General features: G+C 42.8%; 1 protein-coding gene across 3 annotated transcripts in view; it reads left to right on the top strand.

Moving 5' to 3' along the window:
* The first annotated feature begins 129 nt into the window (after window positions 1–129).
* Window positions 130–21481, top strand: part of CCAR1 (cell division cycle and apoptosis regulator 1) — a 25489-nt gene continuing 4137 nt past the window's right edge. The window contains exons 1-20 of one of the 3 annotated variants that reach the window (XM_017826061.1): window positions 130–175; window positions 930–1047; window positions 7361–7533; window positions 8108–8152; window positions 8838–8870; window positions 9823–10016; window positions 10514–10628; window positions 10711–10900; window positions 12005–12137; window positions 12425–12586; window positions 13035–13260; window positions 14182–14295; window positions 15130–15296; window positions 16033–16243; window positions 17051–17134; window positions 17753–17938; window positions 19173–19364; window positions 19722–19955; window positions 20289–20400; window positions 20661–20702. In XM_017826061.1, the coding sequence (XP_017681550.1) occupies window positions 975–1047; window positions 7361–7533; window positions 8108–8152; window positions 8838–8870; window positions 9823–10016; window positions 10514–10628; window positions 10711–10900; window positions 12005–12137; window positions 12425–12586; window positions 13035–13260; window positions 14182–14295; window positions 15130–15296; window positions 16033–16243; window positions 17051–17134; window positions 17753–17938; window positions 19173–19364; window positions 19722–19955; window positions 20289–20400; window positions 20661–20702 (2686 nt within the window). In that variant the 5' untranslated portion in view covers window positions 130–175; window positions 930–974. The remainder of the gene's footprint in view (window positions 176–929; window positions 1048–7360; window positions 7534–8107; window positions 8153–8837; window positions 8871–9822; window positions 10017–10513; window positions 10629–10710; window positions 10901–12004; window positions 12138–12424; window positions 12587–13034; window positions 13261–14181; window positions 14296–15129; window positions 15297–16032; window positions 16244–17050; window positions 17135–17752; window positions 17939–19172; window positions 19365–19721; window positions 19956–20288; window positions 20401–20660; window positions 20703–21481) is intronic. The other 2 variants (XM_017826063.1, XM_017826064.1) reach the window with 2 other exon arrangements.

The raw sequence follows: 21481 nt of genomic DNA, 5'->3' as shown, positions 1-21481 counted from the left end.
CGCCCGCGCGCGCCTCGCCCAAGATGGCGGCGGGGCCCCTCCCCCGGCCGCGCGGGCCCCGCACGCGGCAGGGCCGGGCGCGCGCGGTCGCAGGGCGGTGACGCGCGCGGGGCGGCGGCGCCTGCGCGGAGCGGGCGGAGCGCGCGGGCGGCGATGGCGGCGCGGCCTCGCGCAGGTACCGCGGCAGGGCCGGGCGGGGGCGGCACCGGGGCCGGCACCGGCACAGGGGGCGCGGGCCCGCATCGCCGGCCGAGGCGGCGGTGGCAGCGGCGGGGGGGGAGGAGGAGGAGGAGGAGGAGGAAGAAGAGGAGGAGGAGGAGGAGGAGGAGGAAGGGGGGGGAGGCCCCGGTTCCCGCGCGGCAGCTGCCTGCTCGTGCCTTTCTCCCGGGCACGCGGCCGCGGGCGGCCCAGAGCGCTCCCGGCGCAGGCGGGCGGGGAGCGGGGGCTGAGGCGGCGGGACGGGGACACAGGCCGGTCGTGCCTCCCGTGCGGCCGGAGCGGCCCGGCCCGCTCCGTGCGGGAGCGCCGGCGGCGCGGCCCCGCCGCAGCCGAGCGCGGCCCGGGGACTGAGAGTAACGAGATGTGAAGTGTGTGCTCGGAGAGATCCTGCAGAGTCACCTTTTCCTTAGCGCCCCTTGACACGGAAACGCATCTGTGCGTTTAAATAGCGTTAGTCCCATTGTTAAGACGAGGGGGATGGAGGTCGTGCCTTAGGAAAGTAAAATAACTTGTCTCACAGCTTTCTGTGTTTCCCGCACGTGGCGCATGTTGCCCGCCAGGTTTTAGGGGCGTAAGGCTGGTATTTCCACGCTTTTTGTTTCTTTTCCTGTCTATTTTTTTTTGTTTGGACTTTTTTTTCCTGCGGCTCAGAATTAAAGTAACCCGGCGGTGTGTTTTTCAAAGACTGCAGCTGTGCTCTCTTTCACTAGATTGCAGTTACAGGAGATAGACCCCGGGAGATCCTGCCTTCCACCATGGCTCAGTTTGGAGGACAGAAGAATCCCCCCTGGGCTACTCAGTTTACTGCCACCGCGGTGTCTCAGCCAGGTCAGTTTACATCTCTCACTGTTTGAACCCTGACATCCAGGAGATTTGGAAATTCTAGGGTTGGCTGTGCACTTACCAGCGGCACCATGCTAACTAACGTGTTTAAAGCCTGCTTAAATGGGTAAAGTTGGGGTTTTTTCCCCACCATAGAGGCTTTAAAGATCACTGCTTAATACTGGCTGTTGGTTTTGTTTGTTGTTAGGTTTTTTTAAGGGGTGATAAGTGAAATCCCGAGTGAATTTGTATGGATTTGGACAGTAAACAACATATCAAATTACTCATATCCCAAGATGTGTAAATTAAATTACCTTTTATCGAATTACATCTCTGTAGGTTAAATAATAACAGCACTAGTAAGGCACTACAGATTTTTTAAGTGCTGTCTCACTTTCATTTCCAGGGCAGCCTATATCAACTTTTACAAATTATTTTGCATTTGTTAATATTTTGGACCTACTTCACAGAGTGGAAAGTTCTCTGAAATTTGTTACTTGGGTGAGGAGGTTGAGGGTTTTTTAACGCTAAATCAGAACTTAAGGATCCCTGTAACCAAATGCATTGCCCTAATAATGGGAGTTTTCTTGGATTTAGCTAAAGACCTGTATTTAAGAACTCAGCTGGCTTCGTTTTCATTTTCCATGTTGCCTTGTGGCACAAAAGGTTTTGAGGCGAGAATGTGAAGCTTGCTGCATGATGAATTTTGGTGCTTCCATTTCCAGTTCTGGAGTGCCTTTTGCTCTTCTTGAGTGCAAATTGTTTCTTAATGAAATATTGTAGTTACGTTGTGTGATGTGCAGAGGCTTCAGTGAATCTGGGATGGGAGGCAGTGCCTTGTTGAAGAGCAGCCTTGCTAAAGGGTTGTACGGTTTGTGCAATAGCTCTGATTTGATATGAAGTTCAGTGTCACACCTCCTTTGTCCCTGGGTTTCTGTCTGGGAGCCTGGCAAAGGTTGGGGATGCTCGGCATTCCTTGGAGGTACATGTTTGGGGTAGGAAGAATACATCTTTCTCCTGGCTCTGTTTCCTTTGCCAAAGTGAATCCTCTCTCTCTAGTTTTTCCATTGGTCACTGATCCAATGACACTGTATCCTCAGGGAATGACCACCCCCATGTGTTTCACCCTGCTCTGTCCCAGTGTGCCTTTTGCTGTTCCTCCAAGGCTGTTCTGCCCTGTTCCCTTACCTAAACTGTTGCTGTACCTAACCAGCTGCTCACAGGCAGTTTTTCCACTGTTTCTCTGAATAGCTCACACTTCCCTTATCCAAATGGCACCATCTCCTGTAAGAAATTCCTTAGCAGCTGGAAAGGGTTGGCATTGGGAACATGGGAGAGACAGACTTTGCTTTTGGTTCTCCTGTGTGGCTGTGTGAGACACTGGAGCAATCAGAGCTGGGCTGTTCTCCATGTGCTGGCTGGTGTGACAGCTAATGTATCCAAAACAGGGGTGGGAGATGGAGGGCCAGCTCCAGGTCCTGTCTCAGAGGGAAAGCTGCACAAAGCCTGCCAAGGAGGGCAGCTGGCAGTCATCCTACAGCTCACTGAGGGAGGACCAGGAGAGGGCCCTGGAGGAGAGGGGGATGGAGTGTACATCAACTTCTAATCCATTGTCTTGTGCCTGTGGCTCTGCCCTTGGCCAGCCTACTCCAGAGCCTCCTTAGATTAAATGAAGTGCAAAATGTGACTGGGGTAGAACTGGTCAACCTTGGTTGCTGTGAGATTTTTCACCTGCTCAGTGAGGACGTATCTCCAGGGATTTTTAGCTGTTCATCTGATCCGGCAGCACCTGACTCAAACATGAGAGCCATTAAAGACCTAACATTTGGTTGCACTTTTGGCTTCTTCCTGTGCTAGTCCCACATTCCTTCACGTTCCCAGTGTCCTCTTCAGGCTGTAGTGTCTTATCTCTAGTATCCCTTGAAGGCCTTTAGCTCCCCACGTCCTTTGCTGCAAGTCCTTTCCTGTACCTGTGTCTGCATCCTTTCTTCCTTGTCTGCACTGCTGAATCCAGTCCCTGGGATTCTACAGCCCAGCTCCTGTTTTAGTACATACTTGTTCCCCTGCCTTTTTTATTGCTAGTTGTGATTGTGATTTATAATCCAGAGTACTGCTGCTCACTTGTGTCTGCACCCAAGAAATTGTGCATACTGGCTTACTCTTGTGAATCCCAGTGTTCGTAAACTCATTTAAAAACAACATAGTTACCAAATGTTTATATATTTTCAGAGGTTTGGCCAGAGGCTACATGTATTTATACATGCCAGCTGTTTTTATCCAAGTGTCAGGTTCCTTCTCAAAAGCATCGAGGTGCTTGGGTATGAGGGAAAGAGAGCTTTATTTTTATAATGCAAGCAGCGTGATGTAGAGCCTCTTCCTAAACTGGCAGATGTGGTGAGTGATGGTGTTATAAACCCAGTTTGATCATTGCAAACAGGTAATTTAAGGGTTGGGGGGTTGTGTTTTTTTAGTTTGGGGTTTTTTGGGGGGATTTTTTTGTATTGCTGATGCAGATGCTGTCTTGGCCATCCCTGGTGAAGAATTAACTAAATGAGTTAAAGCTCTTAATTATTAAGGTGTGTCACTCTAAGGTAGCTGTAGGGTGACATGCTGTGTAATGAAGGGTTCTGAGATCCACTTAGGAGAGCTCACTCATTACTGTCTGTGCCTGTGGTATTAGAAGGGAGATGGGCAATTCCAGGAGCCAGCAGATAGCGATGTGCAAAGAGAAACTCCTACATGGAACACAGCCAGTTTCTCTACTCCTCCTCTCATGGGTTGGTGCATCACATGGCTAAAACCAGAATAAAGCCCCCGCCATGCTGGTTAAGCATTGTTAAAGCATAAATTAAATCATAACTTAAGTCGTGCCTACTACAGAAAATTACTTTAACTTGCATAATGCTGTGCAAACTCCTGAAACGCCTGCAAAGGAGAACCCCCTCCTCTTCTCTCAGGCATTTGTTTTTGGCACGTCTTTGGTTTGTGTGGCAGTGCTTGCTGTTCTCAGGGTTGTGATGAAAAGCTTGTTTTTACAGACCTGCAGAGCAGGGGAGCCCCAGCTGTGCTGTGTTGTGGCTGATCAGGGGTGTTGCCTTTGCTGTATCACAACTTCATTGTGCTGGGGTGAAGAAGGGTGCAGCTGGTGGAAGCTGAAGCGCCTGTTGCTCAGTATCCTGTTACTGCTGGTGGCAAAGTGTGAGAACAGGACAAGCCTGTGGTGGATCTCAAGCCCCTAAGGAAGAGTAGCTGATGCACAGTTTGCTGACTTGCTGTAAACGCATGTCCCATGACAAATACTCTGAGCCCAGAGTCTAGTGTGTGCCTGATGAAAGGAGTATTTTGGGAGTAGGTTGTGTGGCGTTTGTACTGCGAGTGTGTTAAGCTGGAAGAAACTTGAACAGCCAAGGACCCACTCTCACGATTTCTGACAACTGTGAGAAGTGTGCAGAGCCCTGCAGCTCTAATAAATCTATGTCACTTACCAAGGAGACAGATGTAGCTACATACTTCGAAGATGTTTCCCTAATTTTAAAAGATCTCTGGATTTTAGAAGGAGAAAGAGGGACTACTAAAGACTATCTTTGTGCTTGTTACAACAGAAATGTCTTACCTAAAAAGATGCTTGAGCTGCAGCCTGGGATTCCTGTTCCTGTCCAAGCCCTTTCTCTGGCTGTGCCATGCAGTGTTGAGAAGTTGTTTGGACTGTGTTTGAAGGAAAACATTTCCATCACCACTTAACTGGATCATTACGAATCCTGAGAATCTATTGTTTGTCACTGCACGTGCTTGTTGCCAGTAATAGTAATATGGCAGTCAGATGTCAGTTCCATACTCAGTCTGGGATTCATTCTCTGTCTCTTGTTTTTCTGTGTAATTTTTCCCTTTTTCTTTTTTCTCTTTTTTCCTTTTTTTTTTCCTTTAAATTAGTAATGCAAACTCAGTTGCCTAATTAATTGGAGCCTGTTTGACTGAGATGAGTACACAGACAAAAGGTAGTCCCGTTAAACTGGAATACTTCAGGGCAAAGCAGTAGGAACATGATACAGCTCTGAAAAACTTGTTACTACAGGTGTTGCCCTTTGAGGGGATCTTGGCAGTCTTTCATCTTTGCCCTTTCTTAGTAAGTTGATGTGCAGTGTTGTAGATGACAGATACCTAGTTAATATTAAATGCTCAAAAAGTGGCAGTAGAGATGGCAAAAAAGTTTTTTCTTATTTTTCCTTAGTTGACAAAATGGGCTAAGGGTCTTAGAGTGAGCTGAGAATTTCATGAGGTAATTATGGGTAGTTCTGAAAAGAAAATTACTGTAGTGAAACTGAAGAGCTGAATAACCCTAAGATCTGGGTTTGGGAGTAAGCATTTTTGTGGGTACCCCTGGTACAAAAAGTAGGAGAAAACATGTGAAACTTGTTTTTGATAATGCTTCCCAACTCCATCCTCCTGCACTGGAACATTAGAACAGAACATTAGACTGAGAGACAGTGGCTGGCACAGCCACACAGATACAGAGGTGACAGTGTGGAGTGAGGTTCTGCACTAATGGGATTTCTGCTCAGCATGTGGCAGTAAGAGGAGAAAGATGAACACATTGGTTATTTGCCTCAAGTGAGCCAGCAAAGTAATGCAGCCAAGAGAAGGGAGAGTTGTCCCATGATGCAGCAGCATTCTGAATTATGTTTAAAGTCTGTTTAAAATGTGTTCCAGATGAGAGTGTGCTTCTGGATGGTCAAAAGTGGTCATTCAAATTGAAGCTGATGATTGAAGCAGGAGGCAAGAAGATCAAGAAAATGTAGGGTCTGTCATGAAAGAAGCTTCAGATTTTGTTTGCTGACTTCTAAAGAAATGCAAATGTTGGAATTTTCCAGGGGAAAAAAATCATGAAATGCTGTACATTGCAGAATGCTTGATTTCACTTTTAAAATAGTATTACTTCCTGGAATAGTTACATGACAAAATTTGATACTGATCATAGTGGTTATTTTCACTTGCTTATATTTCTTCCATGTTTCATTCCAAAACTGTAAGGTGATCAGTGCCATCCACTTGTTTTCTGAAGACTGTGCTCTGCTGGAAGGAGCAGTGTGGTGGGAAGGATTGCATTTTTCAGAAGCTGTTGAGTTGTGTACAGCATTTTTGTGTGTGTTATGGTGATGGATCACCAGCTACAACCAAAGCCTTACTGCATCCCTGGGTCAGGACTTACAGCTTCACTTGCATCAGTGAGAATAGTGTGGAGCGCCAGCTCTGCAGGAATACTGTAAACCTGCTCTTCATTTAATTGTATCTCTTTAATGGCTTTGAAAGAGAAAGAAACCCTGTTCCTCTTGAATGTTCCTCAGTTTGAGGATGGTTAGCTGACCTGTTTTTGCTAGCAGCGTGTTTCCCTGCCAAGTTTCTCTGTGGATTTATTTAAACATGTGGACTAAACTGATAGCTTGATGAAGTGATATTTGATCGTGCAGCTGCCAATAACTTTGTTTAAAAGTCCGGCAAAAAAGGGAGCAGGTTTTCAGGTATGTTTGCAGTTTTCCACTCAGATTTGCATTTTGCAGAGCTCTTTGTCCCCTGAAAGTTCTTAAGCATACCTTGTTTAGAAGAATACCCCGTGGATAGCTGCTCCTCATGATTTCCTCATGTTCTGTAGTGAATTAAAGCTGGTATGACAGTAAAATAAACTAATCCTTCCTTCCAGGCAGTTTTGAGTCTGGGCAGCACAAGCCCTTCCTGGTAAGAGCTGGAGAGAGCTTGACTTGGTCCCTGATTAAACTCCCTGTTGTTCCAAGGCTGTTCCTTCCCCACCAGCCCCCACTTGTCCGACACCCAACTCACGGGGACAGAGCCAGCACTGAGTGAAGTGAAGCCTTGTGTGGTTTCAGAGCACACGTTCCATAAGCCTCTGTTTCACAGCTGCCATTCCAGTAAAGATTTCTCTTGCCTTCAGATAGAAAGAAATTAATTAATTTACAGAACAGAGCAGCATCTTCATTTGGCTCATCCAGAAGCTGAATATGTTCAGGGAAGAATATGGGGGGGGCGTGTGGGGGTGGGTGCAGGGGGGATGACAACTACTAGAGCTGTACAATCATGAGCAGCTCCAGAGAAGGAAATTGAAGTCTCTGTGCCTCTGCTGTGGTTTATTGTTGGTAAGTGAATTTAAAAGGGAAACTAGTGAGATGTGATCCTTTATCTTGAATTTTGATTTGTCTGCTTCTCGAGCTTGACTCAGGAGTACAGCACCACGTCCTGTCATGTGGCTGTTGGGAACCTGGGCCGTGTGAGGCTGCTCCAAGTGCTCAGTGTGTGTGTTCCTTTGCAGCTGCCCTGGGAGTGCAGCAGCCCTCGCTGTTGGGAGCCTCTCCAACCATCTACACCCAGCAGACGGCGCTGGCAGCGGCAGGTCTGACCACACAGACCCCCACCAACTACCAGCTCACCCAAACAGCTGCTCTCCAGCAACAGGCTGCGGCTGCAGCAGCTGCCCTGCAGCAGGTAAGCACAGATCAGCAGCAAACACTCTGGGATTGTGTAAACCAGAGGCTTTGGAAAGCTAAAGTACCCAGGAGAAAAGGAGAATGGGAAATGGGGAACATCGCAGTGCAAACCAGCTTAAACAACAGTAGGATTGTGGGTTTAGAGCTACCAGTAGTTGTATTAGTCTGTGAAGGCGGGAATTTTGGCAATGCAGGTGCTGGCTTTCAGCTTTGGAAAGCCTTTTGGGAGGAGTTTTGCTGCATCTAAACTGAGAATCTCAAGTATCTTCCATCACTATATATATCCTCAATAGCATTTTGCGTGATTTCATACTTGGCCCTAGATACTGTCTAAGTGTCAGGCTTAACAGAAATTGCAGACTTTATCTAGAAAGAGGACATCAGAGTCCCCTCTAAAGGCTCAGAGTATTTGTTATGAAAATTATACATGTTGGCAGTTATTAGTTCTGTTTTGTATTAGAGTTGTCAATTGTTAATGGTTTCTAAAACTTGCTAAGCAGATAACTTGTGTTTGGTATTATTGAGGTGATAATACTCCTGTTTATGAGATATTTTGCTTTTATCTGTTTCAGCAATATTCACAACCTCAGCAGACTCTCTATAGTGTACAGCAACAGGTTTGTCTGATTCTTACTGTGTACATCACAAATAACTTTAAAAATAATGTTGGTTGTGTGTCTTGTAGGATTTGTCTCTGAAAGCATCCTCATATGGGAAGTTGTTAAAGAAACTGAAGTAATATTTTTTGTAGTAAAAGAGAACTTGAAGTTCATAAACTTGAAAAGACCTATCCAGAATGGAAACCTGCCTACCTACCGTCATGCAAAAAGGAATTTAAAAAAATATGTTCTATTCTATGTGTACATGTTACCTGCTTAACTTTGCTCTAAACAGGGCCGTGTACTTTAACTGCTGGAAAGATGCTGTCCAGAAAAAGTTCCTTTTTACGTTTTGGGTTTTTTTTATGGTCTTCAAACTTAACAGGATTTTGCAAAAGAATAAAAGGACATGGAAATAATAGGCCTAAGCGTCTTCAGCTGCCAAAACTTTTTTTGGTATTGCTATTAACTTTGGCTTCAAAAAAATCTAGCATTTCTGCTCGCTGAATAAACCTGGATTATACAGTTTTAAAATTAACCCCATGAGCACGGTTTATGCATATGCAAACTGCTGAAATGACCAGACCCCAAAGGACTATTAACTGACTCAGGTTAAGCAAAAACTCTTACTTGTGCAGAGGAGGTAAAATTGTACAATTTCCTTAAACATATAAAATTAATTTATAACTTTATTTATTTTAAGTTGCAGCAACCTCAGCAGACCCTTTTAACTCAGGTTAGTTTGGTTTTATTGTTTGGTCTTCATCCCCAAACACAGATAATGCAAGAGTGCCAGTTTGTGACATCTTGGGTACTTTAAACTGTAAAATGAACTAATATGAATGGACATTTTGTTGGTACAGGTTTATTTGATCCAGATGTTAAAATATGCATAGCCTTGGTTTCAAAAATTAATAGCAACCACTTTTCCTTAATCTTGAAGGGAATATGTTTGTTGATTATATTTTAAATTTTTTTTTTTGTTTGAACTTCAAGTGCCCAGTTGTTCTGCACTTAGGTAACCTACAGGGAAAATCTTTCTCTTCTTTGTGAAGGAATTTAACTTTTTTGTGTTAACAGTATGTATATAGAGAGGTTTAAAAAGAATTTTGCTGAGCTTGATGGGTTTAAAACATGCAACCATTTAAACAGACTATAAGTTGCCCTGGTTCTGTTTGACTTGAACTTTTAAATAGGCTATAAAAAAAAATGTCAAAATCGTTGACTTGATTTCATTGTCTTACTGTGTTCTGCTTTTGTAAGAAGGCAGGCACTGGAACTCGTGAGTCAGGGAAGGGCTGAATATAACACTATGGTTGGGATGGAAATGCAGAATGATCTCTAAGTGTGTATTCCTGGCAAAGTCAGCAATTCATCTCCTCTTCAGGCCCACCGTATGGGTTGCCTGTAAACAATGATGCAGTCTTCATGTCTTTTTTCTGGACAGTGTGCATATTTTGGGGACAGAAGGATAAACAAAGCCAGTCTTCATTCAAAGTAGGAAAAATGTTATCTTGAAAAAAAAAAAAAACAAACCAACGACCCAACAAAAAAACCCCAAAACCTTCCACCTTCTGAAAATCTCCGTTCAGAATAATTTTGTAGAGTCCTTCTAAACGCCTGTGTCCATGGCTAGAGGGCCTGTTCCTGGTGGGTGCAGGATTTATGGGTTGCTGTGTTTGTTGCAGCCAGCGGTCGCGCTCCCGACCAGCCTGAGCCTGTCGACGCCGCAGCCCGCGGCCCAGATCACCGTGTCCTACCCAGCTCCCCGCTCCAGCCAGCAGCAGACACAGCCACAGAAGCAGCGTGTCTTCACTGGGGTGGTCACTAAACTGCATGATACTTTTGGCTTTGTGGATGAAGATGTCTTTTTCCAGCTTAGGTAAGCTGTACATACGTGCCTGCAGCACTCTGACACCCTCGCTAAATCAAAGGTTTAGAAGATTGCACTCTAATTCTGGGACTCCACTGATGTGCCAGTAGTGGGTGTGTTGTTTTCTTTTCAACAATGAAAGTCAGATGGGCAGAGAGGTTCAGAGGTGCTGAATCTGGGTTACTTCACGTCAGTTTTTGGATTTTTTTAATACAAACACCAGAGCTGGGAGACTCCTCCTTCTAGTAGGAAACTGCAGAATTTGTGGACGATTAAAAGCATAAAACTTGCTACCTGCCCATCTTAACTCAGTGCTGTTTGGGGAACTTTTGCTTTTGGGCCAAAGACGGGGAATTATTAACTTCTGCTGAATTTGGGGGTAGATGCTCTTCCAATAAGCTTTTTTTAATAAACTTTGTCTGCTTTCTCCCAGCTTTAAATATAACCTGCAAATGTAAAACTAGCTAAATAAGGCTCTCACAATATGTTTTCTGTAATGTTTGCAGTGCTGTTAAGGGAAAGACACCTCAGGTGGGTGACAGAGTTTTGGTAGAAGCTACTTACAATCCTAACATGCCATTCAAATGGAATGCACAAAGGGTACAGACACTTCCAAATCAGGTACGTGGGGTTACCCAGGGTCACCTGCAGTAAATGACTCTGGTTTAAGCTCACTCATGACTCGTCTCTGTTGTGCTGCCAGAACCAGACCCAAGCTCAGCCACTGCTGAAGACGCCCCCGGCCGTCCTTCAGCCCATTGCACAGCAGACATTTGGGGTCCAGGCTCAGCCACAGCCACAGTCCCTGCTGCAGGCACAGATATCAGCAGCTTCCATCACACCTCTGCTGCAGACACAGCCTCAGCCACTGCTGCAGCAGCCACAGCAGAAAGGTGCTCTTCCAACGCACACGTTTTGTGGGGGTGGCTCTGGTGCTTCGTGTGTGGTGGTTGGTTGTTAGTCAGAAGGCTGAAATAGTATGGAGGGGATTCTGTAAAATTATCAGATTGAATATGTCTTCTGCAGCTGTGTGCAAGGCACATCAGGAATCACCTGGTTAGTGAAATCCCCATGGACTCCTGCTCATGTTAAGATTTCATAATCTGAAAGCAAAGTCAGTGTAATTTTTATTCGTTCACAGTTGAAAGTATTGATAGCAGTGTAGTCCTTCAGCATTTTCTGCAGTGTTCAGCAAAATCAGGTTTCACACAGTTGTATTGCTAAAACTATTTCTTTGTTCATTTATGTCAGTTAGCCAGGTTGGCATTTGAGAGAAGAAACTACCTAACATGGCAAACCTCAAACAAAAGTGATTGTGGGATCTCTTGAACTTTGAGTAGCTGAGGAATCAGGAATAGAATTGATTATAAGATAATATTAAGACCTGTCTTACCCACAGTAAAAGCAAGGGTAGAAGATCCTAAGCTATCACCTAAGCAGAATTGTTTTGGATAAATGCTTTCTATAGTCTAATTAGTCCTGTTCGTTCATTAGTGTTTAGTAGCGTTTGCTCCTTTTAAATAAGTTGGTTAAATGTCTTAAGACAGCAAAAGTATGTGCTAAGGGATTGATATAGCAGTATAATATATGGATTTAGGAATAACTTTCCAGGATGCCAGTTCTTTTTACCAATGAATAGCCTCAAAAATAAATAAGATTAGGTTTTCTTTAGTTCATTGAGTAAGTAGTGTATCTGTCTTAATTTACTTTTCCAAGAAAAGATTTAGCTGTTTACTATGATAGCTTCTGTGTGCTTAGGTTATATTAGCTTCCATCTTAAGAAGATGCTTTTAAACCAGTGTCACTTACTAAAGTCTCAGTTTGCAGCAGTGAAGAAAAGCTTGAGTCTCTTGAGCTTTCTCGAGTGGGGATTAATAATTAGACTTATTTCACTCTAGAGTTAGTTTAGAAAATGTACACAAGTGCAACAGGTATAAAGCAGCCACATTTGCAAAGTGTAGATAGTTCTGTACTGATCCTGTACATTTTTGTTTCAGGTGGTTTGTTACAGCCCCCAGTTCGTCTGGTTTCACAGCCTCAACCAGCTCGAAGACTTGACCCCCCATCCCGATTTTCTGGGAGGAATGACCGAGGTGGAGACCCAATGCCAAACCGGAAAGACGACAGGAGGTGTGTAGATTAGACTGTGATCAAAGCATTCCATAACGACCTGTCCTCACCAGAGCTGAGTGGCTTCAGGGTGAGCCAGTGAGGCACACAAGGGGCTTTATGTCAGATACTAGGGAAGAGTTCTTGCCTGTCTGAAATGAAGGGATTCTGTAATCAATGTCTCTTGTAGAGAGACTGTACTGAAACTTCTCTCCTTTTTGTGAGCCACCTCTGGCTCCCCTTGTGCTAGAAACCATTCTGTGTTACCAGCATGCGAAACTCCTTGTCTCTTGTGTGCATTTTTTAAGTCGTGAGAGAGAGCGAGAGCGCCGCAGGTCCCGGGAGAGATCCCCCCAGAGGAAGCGCTCCAGGGAGAGGTCGCCCCGGCGGGAGAGGGAGAGGTCCCCTCGGAGACCCCGGCGTGTCGTCCCTCGCTACACGGTCCAGTTCTCCAAGTTCTCCTTGGACTGGTATGTTCCGAGTGCCAGATGTTTACCCACATCTCCTTTAATCGTGGGCACAGATCACTGGGAGCTGTGTCAGCACATGTGGGTAGTGGGAGGTAAATGATGGATTTCACTTTAAAGAAAGATCAGATATGTGATGGCTGAGAACCTTGTTGGATAAACTTGTTTGAGGTTCTGTGTTATTTTTGAATGCTCTTGCGAAATAGCTTTATAACCCTGTTTAATAAATATTCCTTAATACACAGTCACCTTAATTGGAAGAGTGTTGAGTAATTACTTGTTTTTAAATTTAATCCATGACACTCTTAACTTCAATATAGTGCTCTTCAGATTTTTCATATACAGTATCAAATATACAGTGGTTATATCTGCAATTATTACACCCCCAATTATGTGCTTTGTTAATAGTTGCTTTATTGCTGTGTCTTCCAACCAATGCTGTTCGTTCCAGCCGGAGCTGTGATATGATGGAGCTGAGGAGGCGCTACCAGAACTTGTACATCCCAAGTGATTTCTTTGATGCTCAGTTCACATGGGTGGATGCTTTTCCTATGTCTAGACCATTTCAGCTGGGAAACTACTGTAATTTCTACATAATGCACAGAGAAGTGGATCCTATAGATAAGAACACAGCTGTCCTTGATCCACCCGACGCTGATCACCTGTACAGTGCCAAGGTTTGTACGGGGCTCTGCTGCTCTGGCTGTTCACCAGAAATCCTTTTGATCAACAGGGTGCAAAAGGGAGTACAACTGTACTGAAAATATCCTGCAGCTCTTTAAACAAAACACAGCATTTTAAACTTTTCGGTAAAAACCTGGTATGTAGAGCTCGAAGAATCCAGACTGAAATTCAGTTTGTTTGTCCTAAATCTTGTGTTTACTGAGGGCTCTTCCATTCTCTGCACCCAGTAGCAGTGATCTGATTATAGGAAAGAAAGCCAACTCCTGGAAGATCTCTGAATGATTTCTTAGACAATGCATTCTGAATAGTTAATAGAGCCCTTTTTTTTTCCCCTTAAGTGTACTTTCTGGTCAGTTTGTGTTACTGTCTTTAGTGGTACTTCCTTTCTTACCCTCCTTCCCTCCTTTCCTTCTCCCTTCCTCTCTGTATTTATTGCTTTCTTTAAAGTAGATTGAGATTATCTGAATGTCAAAATACATCAAGGGCTGTAACCATGTATAAAAGACCCCAGTATCAAAACTTTCTTAAAACCTGTTCCATTCAGAATACCTTTCATGAAAATAGGTCTGAGATGTCTAGGTCAATCTGTTTAAGAAGTATTACATGTTATAGATAGGTTTAGATACAACTGCCTTTAACCTCTGTATTTCTGAAAGACTTAACCTAGTTCCTTTCTGTGTAGAAAAACTTTAAAGCCATGTCCCAAGTAACAGACATACTGTTTTTTCAGTCTAATTGTGCAGAGCAAGAGTTGTCTTCCGGAAGATTAAGCTCCAAAACATAGTCAGTAACTGAGAAAGAGCATCCTAGTCCATCATATAACCTGCTTAGGGTACAAAGCAGCCTTGTTAGATTTTGCTCGGTGTGTTCACAAGTTGTGGTCATTGTTTACCAAGGCTGATATGACTTCACAGGTGATGCTGATGGCCAGTCCCAGCATGGAGGATCTCTATCACAAGTCCTGTGCTCTGGCTGAAGATCCTCAAGAACTTCGGGATGGATTTCAGCATCCTGCTAGACTTGTAAAGGTAAATATGCTTCAGTGCCAGACACTTTTGGCAATAAAGGTTGGTTATGGAGCTTTACAATGTTTGACAATAAAAGAGGAGCTTGTAGGCAGCTGACTGATGGCTTGTTTCTCTGAAGAGACCTAGTTTATATGTCAGTTCTTTTTCCACTTTAGAGGAGCTTCGTATTTACTGCTTTGTTCAACTTAATTAAACTCAAACAATTAACTTTTTTGGCTGTTTTTTACAAGCACTTAGTTGTTCTTGAAGGGCTCAGCTGTGAAGAGAATATACATGAAGCAAGTTAAGCAACCCTTGTGTTAAGTGAAACTTAACTATTGTTGAACTGAACAACCTGTAAGTGCTGTGGTGTTTTAGGAACACAGACTTGTTTTCCACTTAAATTCTGTCTTCTAGAAAGTGGGAATACTTCAGTTTACAGATACAATGCTCTTGTGGTCTCAGCTTTTGTAGATTTTCTTTATCACTTTTAAGGAGGCACATCCATAAATGTGTATCCAAATTAAAACACCATTTAAATTAGTATCTGTCTTTTGTGTTAGAAAGCTTTTAGTTGCAAAGGATCAAGCCTGTACCAATAAATGAACCTGATGGAAAATCTTGAAAGCAAGAATGAGTGATGATGTTTTAAACCTATTCCATTGCTGAAAAAAATCTGTGGAAAAAAATAACTGAACTCTTTCTTGACTGATTTTCATTTTCAGATTTCAAAATAATGTGATGGTTTACTCACGGATTTCAGTGTGTGTGTGTGCTAGGAAATATTCTTTGCACTTTGGGAAAATGACTTTTTACCCCTGGCAGGGGAACATTCAGAAGACTCTTTTTGTCTAGTTTTTAGTGGGTATGAAAGGCAAAGATGAAGCTATGGCTATTGGAGGACACTGGTCCCCATCACTGGATGGACCTGACCCAGAAAAGGACCCCTCGGTGCTGATAAAGACGGCTATTCGTTGTTGCAAGGCTCTGACAGGGATTGACTTAAGTGTGTGCACGCAATGGTAAGTACTGCACTGCAAAGCCAAGGGCATGTAGAAATACTTGTCTGTTACAAGGAGTTAAAAAAAAAAAAAAAAAAAAAAAAAAAAAAACCGGGAAAAACCTTTTTTCTTTGTCAGCTGCTCTGGGTAGTTCAGGTAAACTACTCAAAGGATGTTTCTGTTTGGTAATAAGCTTGATTGGTGCCAACTGTGCTGATTACTGCATTAAGAACTAATTAAAAACTCTGGATTTATTTTGACATGTTATATTGTAATTTTTTTAATGAATGTGCGTTGAAAATATTTTTCATTTTGTACATAGCTGGAGAGGATCGTCAAGAGAACTTCATTTCATTGTTCTTTTGTTATAAATAAATAGCCGCTCGTTACACAGCCATATTTTCTCTTGATGAGTTTCTGTCCTGTGTTAACACTCATTTTAGTTGTACTAATACCAGGAAATTCTATTGTATGCTAAATTTAAAGTGCCTCAACAACTTCTATTTGCACATAAAACCTACATGTGCTAAACACCAAGTTGTACGAAAAGCATTTTGTTGGTTTTCCTCCTTTTCAGTTGCGATCCCTTTTTACAAGTGTGCCAAAAGAGAAAATATGGCTTCCATAATTTTTTTCTTTAGATAAACTTCCAAGGTCTTGCAGCAAAGTTTCTTTACTTGATGTGCTACAAGTGATCTAGGCTCTTTAAAATGTATTGTAGAATTTTTTTTCCAACATGCTTCTTCCCTTGCAACAGGTACCGTTTTGCAGAGATTCGCTACCATCGCCCTGAGGAGACCCACAAGGGGCGTACGGTTCCAGCTCATGTGGAGACAGTGGTTTTATTTTTCCCGGATGTTTGGCATTGCCTTCCCACCCGCTCAGAGTGGGAAACCCTCTCCCGAGGATACAAGCAGCAGCTGGTCGAGAAGCTTCAGGGTGAACGCAAGGAGGCTGATGGAGAACAGGCACTGAACGCTAATCCCTTTTTCTATTTCTGCTTCTCACAGGCACAGGAACACAGGCACAAAATGCACACCACATGCTACACCACACACATACACAGGAGGAACATAACTGGTAACAATGACTGGTAAACCAGCTTTCAGCAGTGTAGTGAATGTTGGTTTTTATTTTTATTTCAGCTAGTTCACTAACTTTAAATGTGTGTGCTGATGTCACAAGCGGAATTAAATTGTGCTTACGATGCGCAGAACATTTTTGATTGTAGACGTAGTTGCTGGAATCTGGGACCAGTTTTTGAGTGAGATGCAGTTTATGAATAGCTGTCTTTAAACATTTTGCCATTTTCTAAAATTTCTAAATTCTCTCTTGTGGCCAGTTCTAATTGTGATATTTCAAACTGAACAAGCACTAGTCTGAAACATCTGAATTTCAGGCCATGTGGCTGATCAACATCTTGGAATAAGGGAAGGTCTGACTGAACCAAGAGTAATTTGGGGGATTTAAAAAGCTGGGGGAAGATCACACACTGTGTGGTTACTGGAGACCAGCAGTGTCTGTGTAACCCCAATATTCTTTGTGGTGTTGCTTATCACCCTTTTGTGTTCCACAGATCTGGCTTGTATTGGCTGAGTGGCACTGTGATCATTTATAAAGTGGTAGAATGTGTGTGTGAACTTGTCGAAATAATAACTTTAGGAGAAGACTGTCTGAAACAGTTGTGACCTTGCACAGATCAGCAACAGAATTTAAAAAATAACTGAGATGCTTTCAAGCTTTCTGAATGATAATTTCTAAATTTTGTTTGTCAGGATGAAGAGGAAAAGGATGATGGGGAAGCTAAGGAGATCTCTACGCCTACGCACTGGTCTAAACTGGATCCAAAAACAATGAAGGTAACAAACACTTCATAAAATTTGATTCCATGGTGCATTTGCACTTCTAAGACATGACCTGAAATACAGCTGTACCTGTAACCAAGAAAAAAATCTTCAGTAGTGTTTTATCTTTGCTGATTTTATAGGTACTAGGTGTGTATGCAAGAATGACTCCTGATTTTAATTAGTGAATACAGCTAATTGAATATGTTCTGAACTTTGTACAATTAAAGGATATCATGTATGATACCTTAACTGGAAAAAGGAAGTTCTGCAGGAATCAGCCAGATTACTGCTTGCGTTAAAAAATGTGGGGTCTAATATACTTTGATGTTCATCTAAAAAAGCAATAATTGTACAAAAATGTATGTCAGGAGACATAATAAAAAGTTTCCTCAAAAGGAATAATAAACTATTTTACTGTAGTAAAATCCTATCCCTGCCTCTGAGAAAGATTCCTCAGAAAGGAGTTCTTGGAGGAAAACATCACTTTAAATGTGATATGTTTCTCGTATCAGTAAATATTAGTGTTTTTCAGGACGTATTTAAAAAACACAGTTGACTTTTCAGTGCTGTTAATTTTTACTTTCTCTGCTAATCACATGTTTTGTAATGTCACTGCTTGATATTTCCCAGGTAAATGACCTTCGCAAGGAGTTAGAGAGTCGAACCCTGAGCTCTAAAGGACTGAAATCTCAGCTCATCGCTCGACTGACAAAGCAGCTCAAAGTAGAGGAACAAAAAGAAGAGCAAAAGGAGCTGGAGAAGTCTGAGAAAGAAGAGGAAGAGGAGGAGGATAGGAAATCTGAAGATGACAAAGAGGTTAGGATTTGGATGTACTTGGTTTAGGTCTTCTTAAGTACACATAAAATGTTATATTAAAAATTGGTATAAATATATATAAGTAAAAAAAGTACAGGAATTTGTATGTGTTGAATGTACTTAATTGTGCTGGGATTTTGTAGTTCTTGGATAACTGCACTGGGAACTCTTGCTGTAACTTGAGCTGCTGAATTGGAAAAAAGTCTTGGCCAGTTTGAATTTCTTTATATCAGCCCTGTCAGCTGAAATGTGCAACTGCACTTAGGGTGTCTAAATTAATGTTAGACCTTAAATGTAAGGAAAAATAAATCCCAGACTCCTGAGAAAAACCACGCTCAAGAACAAGTGAACAGACTTGACAAGATTTTAACTTCTTAAACCTACATGAAAAGCAGCTGCTTAGTTGTACTGGCTTCTGTGCCTCAAACAGTCCAGCTTCTTCATGTGGCTGATGGTTTGCTTGGGTTTGTTTTCCTTTATTAGGAAGCTTTCATTTTTGTTTTTGGATAAGCTTGCTGTGTGCTGAAGTTTCTCAGTTTGGCACTTGGTAGTTGCAGTATGACTTAGTCTGTTTTGCTGTTCCACAAGGATGAACAAGATCTGTGCAGTAAGGCCAAAGCTCAGCCACAGAGAAGGGGCAGAAGTGTCTGCAGAGTGTTGTGCAGTAGTTGCTTTTAAACTGCCTTTCTGTGTGTTACCTGCTGAGCAATATGGGCTGATGGGAAAGGTTCTATCTCTGAAAACCTTGCTGAGGGAGCAAGGGCCACATGCTTGCTAATTCTGTCAACTGCTGCTGCCTTCTCCCACAACCTGGATGTGTTTCATCCAGCTTGGGGTTTCTTGCCACAGCTTTCTTTAACACTGGAGGGAAGCTTCGATTGTGCTGGCTTTTTAAAAAGCACGAGCTCTGCTGTGACTGTTTGCTGTGTTCGGGAGACTTCAGTGTTTCTCTCTTGCCATCAGTAAGCTGGTAGCATTTTACCTTTTGTAACCTCCTGTTTCATTTGCATCAGTGGTATCTGTAGAGATTGCATTTCCCATAATCGAGAGTTGAGTAAATTGTCATCTGGTGCCTGTTCAAGCTGTGTTGAGTGTCTTTGGGGGGATGGTGTATGAAGCCTTTCTCTTCCCGTGCAAGGAATCAACAGCTTGCTGTGCAGTACAGCTCAGTAATGTCCAGGCTGAACCTTCAGCTTTGGAATATGTTGTGTAATGCGGTTTTGCCCCCTGCCAGGAAGAGGAGAGGAAACGCCAGGAAGAGCTGGAACGTCAGCGTCGGGAGAGGCGCTACATCCTGCCCGACGAGCCGGCCATCATCGTGCACCCCAACTGGGCAGCCAAGAGCGGCAAGTTCGACTGCAGCATCATGTCCCTCAGTGTCCTCCTGGACTACAGATTAGAGGATAATAAAGAACACTCCTTTGAGGTAACTCAGCTCCTTACAGTCAGCCGTTCTTGTTTCTCTGCAGTGTTTTAAACTGTAAAAGTTTCTGAGGGCATGGCAGAATAAGACTAAAGTGAGTTTAGTTTCTTTGTGCAAAACCCAGTCTTTGGTACGTGGCTTACAAGAGCAGTGTAGTCGCTGCCTGATATCCAAAAGGAAGGCCAAGTTTTTCAGGCATGGAATGGAGTTTGTAAGAAATGTGACATTACATAAAATTCCGACATGGTGAAAGTTGCTAAGATGGCACCTTGTAGCTGTTTTATCAAAAATATAGACATTTTTAACACGTGTTTTAAAACTTCTTGTCAGTTCTCTTTTCATTCTTTTTTTTATGTGCAGGTGTCATTGTTTGCAGAACTCTTCAATGAAATGCTTCAGAGAGATTTTGGTGTCAGAATTTACAAAGCACTGATTTCTCTCCCAGAGAGAGAGGACAAAAAAGACAAAAAAAGCAAAAAAGATGAGAGAAAAGAAAAAAAAGAAGAAAAAGATGATGAAACAGATGAGCCAAAGCCTAAGAGAAGAAAATCTGGAGATGATAAAGATAAAAAAGAAGACAGAGATGAAAAGAAGGTCTGCAGTTGGCTCATATCTATCCTATCTGGATCAATCCTAAACGGTTTCTATTTGAATTTTACATTATTGCTTTCAAAAACTCAGCTCTTGTAGTGTTAGTTAATTAAATTGACATCTTGTTCTATTTGAATATTCTTCAATCATATTCAGTAATATGAAAGTTTTAGAGGTGTATTGGGAGCATTTTGACATTCAGCTGTATCCCACAGATTTATATCTGTGTTCTTAAGTGACTAATGAAATGCAAGTTTTGGATGACTGGCAGTGAGGTTTTTTATTTGGCTGGTTTTTGATGCTGACCAGATAAATTTTTTGGAACTTTTATTACAGAGGGAAGATAAAAGGAAAGATGATTCTAAAGATGAAGAAGAAACTGAAGATGACAATAATCAAGAAGAATATGATCCAATGGAGGCAGAGGATGCTGAAGACGAAGATGAAGGTATCTTGAACTATGAATTTTGTGACTCTCAGAAACTTTGTTTTTATTGCCACTGATTATGTTCTTTGAAGCTGGAGAACGCACTGGAAGTAGACAATTTAAAATTGCATTATTAGACTAATTCTGTTTTAGTAACTCGGACAAGTTCCTCGTCAGATGTAAGTACCTTTGTGCAAGGCATTGTGTGAACACAGTTGATGTGAAGTAGCTGTGGTGCTCTGAGTGAGGCATGCATATAGAAGTGGTTTTATTTTTTTCAGAATGCAGACCACTCGCAACTCCCATTGAAGTCAGTAGGAGATGTGAGTATTCAGCACCTCTGAAAAACCAAGCCACTTTTACGTGCCTAACTTCCTACTCCTCAGTTCTGGAATGTCATTCTGGCTTTGCTAGGACAGAGTGTAGTGTGGGGTGCTGTTTGGGTGGAGTTGTGTTTGCCTGAAGAAATAGGGGAAGGGTCTGGAGAGCTCTCCTGTCTCCAGGGAGCTGCAATAGCCCATGTAAGACATCGTGTGTGCTTTTTGGTTTGTACTTTGGGGTAGTTGCTCTTCTGTGGAGAGTCTTTGCTAGAGATGTGGGTTTGAACTGTGTAGGTACTGCAGTCCCAGCATTTGAAGTTGTATTTTTGGCAGAGTGCTGCACCAGCTTTAAAAAATTGGTGCTGATCTGTGGTTTCCAAAATAACTCCGATTTGCTTATAATCTGTCTGGGAGAGTGCCCTGGGCTGTTCTGTACAAGTGCTACTGCTTCCCATAATCTGTCCTTATGCCATTCCCAGTCAGAGTTGCTGAGAAACTCCAACAAGCCATGAAGGTGCAGGAGAAAGCGGTTGGTTCTCAGTGAAGGGTCAGTAAAATTAGCCAAGTGTTGTGATACGCAGTTTTTTCCAAAGTTTTCCTCACAAAAAAGGTGAGCTTAAAGCTGAACTTGGCATGTGATTCTCTGACCCAAGACTTGCACATAAGGTACAGAGCTGCATGTCATAATCCATCCCAGCAGTTGTCATATCCCTCTTTCTCTCTCCCAATTTAGTTTTACTGTACTGTCCATCTTTAAACAAAAAACCTGCCATTTCTCATTC

Source organism: Lepidothrix coronata, unplaced genomic scaffold (assembly GCF_001604755.1).
Source record: "Lepidothrix coronata isolate B3197 unplaced genomic scaffold, Lepidothrix_coronata-1.0 Scaffold124, whole genome shotgun sequence".
Taxonomy (NCBI): domain Eukaryota; kingdom Metazoa; phylum Chordata; class Aves; order Passeriformes; family Pipridae; genus Lepidothrix; species Lepidothrix coronata.
Note: the sequence above shows the minus strand (reverse complement) of the source record. Positions and strands in the feature narration are given on the sequence as shown.